Genomic DNA, 9490 nt, shown 5'->3' on the forward strand with positions numbered 1-9490 from the left:
CACGTGAAACCAACCGACCACCGCCTCCGAACACCATCGCACTGGAGACGGGGGGCTAGGGGTTAACTAGCACCATCATGAAAATCAAACACTGGCCCTGGAAAACAGACAAATGAACGGAGGTAAAATTAAGATTGAACTGATCAAAGAAGAGAATAACGTATGATGTATTATCAAAAAGCATAAGAGTAAAACGTGAGAAATTAAAGACTAAAGAATAAGTATATAAACCACACAACCACACAGACAACCACAACACACAACCTGGAAACCGTTTAGGCAATCTGACGTAATTCGAATGTACACCATCTTCTAGAGTAAATATTCTTCTAATAACAGATCCGCTAAACATGGCCATTTTGATGAGCCCATAAAGGAGTAGAATAACAGTTAAGACAAATAATATACCAAGGCAGGAAAAGGTACGTGACATATAAGTGTTGGATTAGGCATGGGTGTGTTGTGATGTTGTAGTGCAGTAAATTTGTACGTGTGCGCAGTGAGGTATGTGCGACTGGTGCCCAAGGTTGCAGTTCCGCAATTCCGCTAACACACGACAACTGGAGATGACCATAGGGAGATAGACGCAGGTAGTGGAAACAGATGCATTAATCCTTGCCTGATCTGTCCCACTTAAATGATTCTTTATAGCCAAGGATAAGAGTTAAGGTTAAGAAAGTCTTCACATGATCAGATCTTTTGAGGATTAGGTAGATAAGTTGAGTAAAATATATTATCAGAAAATTAGAACAATCTTTAAAGAATCGAAGGAGTACGTAAAACTAAGGCAAATGACAACGTTCATTCCATTTGCCTATCTTCTCTCCCAAACTTTAACCTAAACTTACCAAATGTAGTCTCGAAGGTTTTTCAATGGCGAGCCTCAAAAATGATGGCACCTCTGCTTCGTAAGTCTGTCCCCCCTCTTCCTGGTCCTATAATTGCAATTCTATTTGTGTCCGTTTTATTCGCGCAAATTGACCCAAGTTCTGAATAAAAGTCAATCGAGGTCCCGCACCGTTAAGCAATTGACCAAGTCCTAGTGCCCTCCTACCTCTGAGCAAACATATACACTAGCTGCTTAACTAAATAGAAACGTGGTTAGTTGCGCTACTGCATTTAAGCTAAAAAGTCTTCCTCTGTCAAAAACTGACCCCTTCTAGGTATTTCAGCGACAACTTATCTGTCCTTGAAATCCGACCTACAACCTAGCTTCCGTCAGCGAAAACGTGACTTCACTCACCAGAAGGCGAGTCTGGGCCTCGGGACATAAAGAGTTTCAACTGCCCGCTGCGCTCTCGTGGCAGTGATTCCGCGAAACTAATGCAGTCATTGATTTAGAGCTAGCCATGACGTGCTTGCGAGCCTCTTGTCTCTGCTTCTCTGCCGAGGAGTTCGAAAGAAAAGCAGGTGGCACGAATGGCAATCGCACTCCTTCCCCTTTGCGCAATAAAGCGAAATGGATCGCCCTTTAACCAAGAGGCAAACAAGCAATCTGTTCTTTGAATTGTTCAGTACTCGAGAGTGACCCGTTCTCATTCCCTTCGTACTGCAGATGTGATGAGGGGTAATAGAAAGACAGTATAGGACAATACAAGGAGGTAAGAAGAGGGAAAAAGAGATCCACGTGATGGCAGAGAGGCCAGAAGGACGTCAATATGAAATAACAAAAAAACCTCGTACTTAGAGAGAAGTACATTTGGAAAAAACACAACTCTTCAAGAGGGTATTCAGATATGGGATAGAAAGAAGGTTTGGCAAGACAGACTTCTACAAGAGACATAAGGAATTTTGTAAGAAAATAAAAAAAAAGAGGAGGGTGATAAACAGAAAAAAGACCAGCACCAGAACACATCCGGCAAAAACAGGAAATTTGAGAAAAAACATAACAATTTCAAGTAGCAGAGGCCTGTCAAACCAGAGTGATATTACGTTAGAGAGCTCTATGGATAACACATGGATGGTGGGTCATTCAAACTTAACAATATAACAAAGAGCAACAAAGAACAGCAACAGATCATACTTGCTTTGTAGCCATTGCAACAACATTTGGCATTTACGTCCCTCCAGACTACAACAGCTATAAAGCACATACATTTAAAAAACTGCAAACATCGTATAGAGAGACACATCCCGAGACAGGGCAGAAAAGCAGGGAAGACAGGTACGGACCACACAAGATACTCATGCATATAAAGTACCATTTTAACCAGGAAGTAAGCGAGCAAAAGCCGAGCTCTTGCGTTCAGCGCAGTCAGCCACATGGAAGCCAGTGCAGTTCTTCGCAATACTCACCTATGCAAGCGACGCACCTCTAAGTTTAATCTAGCCATGGAATGCAGAAGGCTTACAAGTATAGAAACTACACCATACGTACAGCCCTCACACTCTGAAGATGAAGTTCTCGCAATGCATGGCCTAAAGGATCTACATCATGGCCCCTATTGTAATTTGCTGAAGGGAGCCCTGGCTTAGAACTAAACACCCGACGCAGGCGACAAATGCAAGGGCGGGCGCGGGGTGGGAGGAGCGGGAGGTGAAAGGAGGGGAGAGGGAAAAAAAGAGTGGGAGAAATGGTGGTGGTGGTGGGAGGAGAGAGGCCGGTTTCGGCGGCTTTCCTACCCCAGCCAGGGCACTGGGCAGCAGGGGTGGGAAGTACCTTCCGCTCAGGGGGCGACTGGGCAGCCGCAGATGGCACGGCTTGCCAGTCAGTTGACTGAGATGGTAGGAGCTCATCGAACTTGAGGCCGCTGAGGTCCTCGGAGTGAGAGCTTGCAGTAGGTCCCAGAAACCAGCCAGGTCCTGGGCCGTGGGCCGCGGGTTGGCATTCACATTCTAAAACAAGAGAGAGAGAAAAGGGATGAAAATGAATCAATGAAGGATGAGGACAGAGCACAGTTAGTTTTGCAGTGTAGACATTTAGCGTTCTGCACATGGGCTGTAGTTTTGGACAAATTATCCTTTAAGTGTTTTTGGCAAGTAAAAGAAAAAACAAAACAATTCAGTCTACTTTCAACACATCTGTATTTCCACCTGCAGAGATGGATCAGGTACATGATGAAAAACAAAACAAAAAAACAGATAATTTAATATATAATTTATTTGAGAAGAAAAAAAACTACACTTTATTTCTGAAATGGCTTCAACCTAGATGTGTCCATAATGTGAGACTGAGGGCAGAGGTCAGTGTATCTGTGGGTCCCCACCACCATCAACCATCCTAGTTTCTGTTAGTCCTACTTTAAATGTTCATATTTGTTCTGCTGATCCAGCTCAGTCGAGGCTTTGTAGAGAGGTTGTTGCCACCGCAGAAAGAGAAGCCAATATCAGTATAAAAGTGTCTCCCTGCAGAAGCTCCGGGCTGCTTGGCAGACAGTTCTGGCTGTATATTTGTATATTTCAAATAAGCTTTCATCTTATTGTATATAAACTGCCTCAAAATGTCACTGCAGAATTGTGTATTTTGCTCTTACAACTTGTGTGTGCCTGTTTATATCGTCTATGCAGACTTGCTTGTTTTATTGCTTTGCTTTAGGTGCGTGAGTGAAGGTGGTTCTGCAGCAAATTCACAGTTTATTTTTGGGGACATTTTGGTAGTGAGATGAGAGAGATGAAGGAAACGAGTAGAAAAAGGTGGGGAAAGACATGCAACAAAATTCCCCGGGCCAGACTCAAAACAGGGAAGCTGTTGTTCAAGAAGGTTGGATCCAGACCATCATGGCACCCCAACAAAGGTATTAACTGCCTTATTACAGCAGCTTATTACTGTGCTACACCTTTGCATTACATACTGTGCTCGTCATCCAGTGCTGCTTTTTTGATGTGCGCCACTAGAGGGAGCCATGTTACAGCTCAATTCTTTTGTCAACAGAACTTTAATCTTTTTCAGTAACTGAAAGAGATTCGGTGCTTCAACGCAGCCAAGTAAAACAAGCCGATGTGTCGAGCCAGAGAAATACAAAGGAACTTCAAGTTTGACAACAAAAAGAAATGTAATCATTCAGAATGCAGTTAAAAGTAGACTTAGCCCCTCACTTGTTTACAAACAGCTGCCTCTATGTTTATTGTTTGTGCAAAGCCTGCACAGATTGGCAAACAGATGTAAAGTGAATCCAGCTCTGACTTCTTTCCCTCTGTCAGCCACTGTTTGTAACGCTCCAGGCGGACTGGCTTTTGTTTGTGCAGGCTCCACTCTATTCTTCATATTTAAACAGCTGCATCCAGTGCTGCCATATCCAGACATCCAAACCAAAGTGCTATGGTGCTATCATGCTAACGACCCTGTGAAGTTCAGGAAACGATTGCTTATGATAATGTTCCTAAGTCAGTGAATGTATCAGTGTATCTCCTGCTGAGCTGTGCAAAATGTTGTTACGAGATGTCTAGTCATTGCAAAGTGACATTACAGAGAAGAAAGCTCAGTCAGTCGGGAGGCAGTATATGGTACAGTGATATCAATGCATTTAAAGCATTAACTGTTGATTTGTGTAGCTAAGGCTAAATCATTTCAGTGAAACTTCTTCTGTGCAAATGGCACAGTTACAATGATAGCATTACAGTGACTTAAAGTAGACAGTTCACATGTGATTTTGTTTGTTTCTTGCTATCCGACTCGAGCCTGATGGGCACTGACAAAGTATTACGTCTGGATTGGGTCATTTTGTTACGTACAGCTTTAGGCTTGGTTCGGTTACCTTCAAATATAACCAATTCAGAAATGCGCCTCTCTCTCTCTTCTGGATTTCTTTGTTCAGTCGAGCTTATAGTGTCACATGCTATTTATTGCTACAATTTGTATAATGCCATTTCCAGTAAAACATGTCACCCAAGAGGAATGGCTTATTGGCTTATTATAAGCTCCTTGTATTTTGTGCTTGTGGGCCACCATGCATTATTCTGTGTAGGACTAATAAACTGTGTATCATGGCTGTTCTCAGATTAGTCTGTTTTCTTTTGTGTAAAAGCCTTCATGTGCATCGAGGCATGCATATCTTGCAGAAAACAGGATAACCAAAATATAACTGAGTTTGGTACAGGTTCGGGACTTGGATGTGAGTCCCAGTTTCATGCTTGTGCAGTCCTGTAGAGTAGAGTTGTCACAGGAAGGCCATATACACACCAAGTTCTGTTCACACAGTCCCCTGAACTGCTGGAACTTCTGGGATATTAGGAGCTGGGCACTTCCTACTGCACTGCGAACCTTCCCCAGCACTGAAGAAAGAACAAAAATGGACACATTTATAACAGAGGCAAAACGTTATTCGAGCTATGGATGCCACACAAAGCAAGTCTTTTCGGCTACAGTTGGCATACACACCAAGATCTGCCTTTATCAAAAAGGTACAGCAACAGCCAGAACTACACCAGCTGATCTCCGGCTTACATACCTATAATATCTATATAACTCTGGTTAGATGCAAACCAAAAGCTTGCTGCAGGTGTCTACACATTTAGGCCTGCCTTGCAATGTACTGCCCAACAAACTCCACAGGGTGGCATGAAGAGGATTACAGTGTATTGGGCAATGTTATCCTCTTTAAAGGCATCTAGGCTTATATAGATACTCCAGCCTTCTGTCGGTTAGTGGTCACTGCGCTGTTGCTGTGTCAAAACTAGGACAAACATCTGCCCTGACAAAATTGGGACTCCGTTCTGATCATTGGATTGCAAAATTATGGCAATGTGATTATAGTGTGGTGAGACGCAGCTCTGGGGTGCAGATCCACATCAGATTTAAACTGACTGACCACTTTACTGCAGAAAGGTCACACAAACACACAAACATATGGACTCAAAGATCCACAGAGCCTTATTCATACATGGATCCAATGCTTCTGATATGAACTGAGCATCCAAAGAACTTCCTACCGTTTGTTTGTTTGTGTGTACATTGTGTATTTGTGTGTGTGCTCACTGCTGATGTTGAAGCACTAATCTAATCTGGAGGTTTAATCAGTTCCAGAGTAGATTTGTGTAATTCTGAGGATTACAGGCCTGCTTGTGTGTGGTAACCGCAGGTATTACCGCCTCATCCCCTCCATGCTGTGTATGTCTGATAAAGTGATTGTAGGGCCTGAGGCAGAACCTTACAACCAAGTTCTGTTTTAGGGTTTTGGTCCAGACGGGAACAGAACTCGGAAAGAGGCTCAAAATGACTTCAGCAACACCTTCACTGTATATTTGGCTCACTCAAAAGTTAACTGAAGAGTGAATGTAACTGGATATTATCACTGAAATAGAAACAGATCAGACCATTAAAACATATCTTCTACATATCTAACTCCATACTTCATGCTTTTTGAGTACATCGGTAATGGTACAAACAGGATTGGATTGTTAAAATGATCACCAGTGTGCAAGCTGGCCAGATTACCTTTGACACCGCCTGGTGCACTGCCTCACAGCACAACCTTGCCTGGAGTTGGAAACTTGGAGACATGGAAGCAATTTAACAAAAAGACGTGGGGTTGTAGGAGTGTCCTGGTAGCCTTACCCTCCTCTGAGAGCTGGTTGTCTTTGGTCTCCTGCTCCATCTGCTGGCACCAGCCTTCCATGCGTCCTGTTTCAGCCTGCAGCAGCTTCATGAACCAGTGGCCATCTCTCCGACACAGCGTCCCGCCTCCTCCGCTCTGGGGAACACTGCTGTTACTCCCATTCCCGCTCTCCAGCCAAGGGTCTGGAGGTGGTAACGACGAGGGGTCCAGCGCTGGGTCCAGACTTTCTGAGAAGGAGGAAGAGCTACTTCGTGTGGTGGAGCGGTTGAGGATCTGCCTGGGTGGCGGAGGTGAAGAGATGTCTCCAGTAGTGTCTCCATTGTCTAAAGAGTCCTGTCCAGGAGGGGAACTCATGGATTGGCTGGCACTATTGACCATGACTTTCTTCTCAGAAGAGTGTTTGACATTATTGATATGGGAGATGAAAGGGATGTCCTGTGTGTCTGAGTCTGTTTCTTGTTTTGAGGCCATGCTACTGGAGCGACTGTGTCTGAAACAAACAGGGTGAGACTAATTGTTACAGATTTTCATAGAACAATTCTCATTTTCCCCAAATTAGTTTCCTTTGTTCATGTGCAGTGGACAAAGAAAACAATAAATTATTCAAGAATGACATCTCTATTCCTGGAACAAACATGCAATGCTTAGTTTTAACACTGAGTCACCTCTGCCGGTTGATATAGATATGTCATCGCATACATATTAATAGAGCAAGCAGACTGGCATCAGTTGATCTTTTATCTCTGGAAATCTAGCTTCGTGGATTTACATGGCAAGTGGAAGAACAGGTCGAACATGAATGTTATTTGACTCAAAATTATTTCCATTTGCTGTTATTACAGGGAACTCGCTTACAAGTGGCAATTCAGTCAGATAATTTAATATTATGAATGCTTGATTGAAGAATCTAAACCAATATTAGAGGAGGACAAGCACAGCAAAAGACTAGAATAGTACAGGGTAATCCATATTGTGATGATAAACACAGCTGAAAGACTGTCACATAGCACAAATGTGTGTACATCATTAAAAATATAGGAAGAACAACATACAAATAAACAGAGGAACACTTGTTCTACTGGCTGTGTTGATAAAATATCAGACTCAGTACAGCTGCTACATACAAAACAGTAAAGGCAGCATGCAAAAGTCCAAAAATATAGGAGGAAGGCATGAGGCGGCCCAGAACTTCCTGGCATTGAAAGCGTAGAAGCACAGAATGCAAACTACGCTGCAATAACCTAGAAATGGGTCTCAAATATACAGTAAGGGGAGACAAGTAGTAAATGCTCATGTAAGGAATCTACTTTCAGCACATAAAGATAGTTTGCAGACATTCACATTGCTTTCACATCCACATAGTTCCTGCAAAGGGAAAGAAAGTCAGAGCAGTGTGTGTGGCTATAATGTAAATTCCTCACGTTGTTACAAGGACAGGAAGAGGACTTACTGCCACCCGTCCTCCACCTGTACTCCGATTGACTGAAATTTGGCCAATGGCGGGGTCTCCTCTCGTGGAACTTCCTGAATACAGTCAACCTTAGAACAAACAGATGTGGAAAACAAACGTCAGTGACCAAGTCAAAATACTAACAGTGACAACAATCTTAGCAGGAATGATTTCATCAACCTTTATCGTCCCTAATCAACTTCACTGAGAGGTTTTAATTTCCCAAGTGACAAACCAAATCATGGAAGAAAAACTGAAAAATACAGAGAAAATCTGCACAATTTTGTTCTTGGTTTTCAATTAAGTGTCCATTAATCCCTGACTGAGACTGTTAATGTGCAAGGTCTGGAAAATGGAGAAAAGGAATGTTATTTCAGCACATACAGAACAGAAAGTTATGGTTTATGGGGGAACACAACTATGTATTTGCTGCCTTCTATACTGCAGCACATTGCCAGCTCTAATGATAGAGGGTCGTTCATCCAAATGAGACCTTTAGCTTGCAGGCACATTTCTGGGCTTGAGGTGACACACTCAGACCTAACCATACACCACTGGGGATATTACTGTTGAAAGGGATCTTTTTCCTGGAGAAAACACAAGGACTAGAGACTGTGTTTGTGTGGGTTAATGTGTGGCACTGATTCAACCAGAACAGCTGTTTAGTGCAACAGTCCCATTGCATACCTGTATGCCAATGGAGGAGAGTTTCCGTCTGGGTACTGGTACCACTAGGGGCTCCTCTGCCACTAGATTCCCTTTATTTAATGCTGATTTCAGGGATTCATGCTGGACAACTGAGTCACTTGTCTCAGTGGAAGCATTGGAGGTGGTGGGGGCAATTGGCTCTCTTGGGATGGCGATGGGAGTGGGAATGATGTGTGGAGGGCGGGGAATACCCCGGGCCAGGCTGTTGGCACGGGTGCTGTCGAGGCTGTCTGATGAGTTGCTATGAGCGTGGCTTGACTGGCTGTTGACCTCTGACCTCCGGTCCTGCTGGTCCAGGTAGTTGTCCTGGGCTGACTCTGTGCTGCTCTGTACTGTCACAGATATGTAGGGCTTGGAGGTTGTACGGGGCGGTACGGGCGGAGGAGCAGCCTTCTTACAGGTGGTTATACATGTAGACACTGAAAGAGACGAGAGAGGACGGAGACACAAGAAGAAAAGACACAAGAAAGAAAGAAAAGAAAAGAAAAAAGGATTACAAAAACATGTTTTAGCACATTTTTGAGGCAGAATCATGTCGAGGCAGAGTGACCTCAAAAGAAGAATGAAGCAATTACAGAAAATATTAATAGTACATAAAACAGCTTGAAGCATTGCCCTAACTGCTTATCAGCATCCGTCTAAGAGTCGACTACGTTTTCTCAGCAGGTCACGAGAAGAAGTCTTCGTAGTGTACATGAACACACAGGGACATTGTTGCATCTGGAATACCAGCAGGATCAGGGCGGCATCCCGTAAAGCAGAAAATCAAATCAGGTAGGACAGTGAACAAACATACCGTTACACACAGGTGACTAAATGAAATCACACACACACACAC

The 9490-nt window shown here is 43.5% G+C and overlaps 1 protein-coding gene across 3 annotated transcripts in view; it reads right to left on the reverse strand.

Annotated features, from left to right (window-relative positions):
* Positions 1–2773: 2773 nt before the first annotated feature.
* dlgap4b (discs, large (Drosophila) homolog-associated protein 4b) overlaps positions 2774–9490 on the reverse strand; it is a gene marked incomplete at its 3' end in the record, with an annotated part of 20432 nt that continues 13715 nt past the window's right edge. For 2 of the 3 annotated variants that reach the window (XM_035661310.1, XM_035661309.1), the window contains 5 exon segments: positions 2774–2835; positions 5120–5211; positions 6494–6984; positions 7945–8033; positions 8632–9071. In XM_035661310.1, coding sequence (XP_035517203.1) covers positions 2774–2835; positions 5120–5211; positions 6494–6984; positions 7945–8033; positions 8632–9071 — 1174 coding nt within the window. 3 annotated transcript variants of the gene reach the window in all.

This window comes from Morone saxatilis, unplaced genomic scaffold (assembly GCF_004916995.1).
Source record: "Morone saxatilis isolate NCDOM2014 unplaced genomic scaffold, NCSU_SB_2.0 Contig18, whole genome shotgun sequence".
Lineage (NCBI taxonomy): Eukaryota > Metazoa > Chordata > Actinopteri > Moronidae > Morone > Morone saxatilis.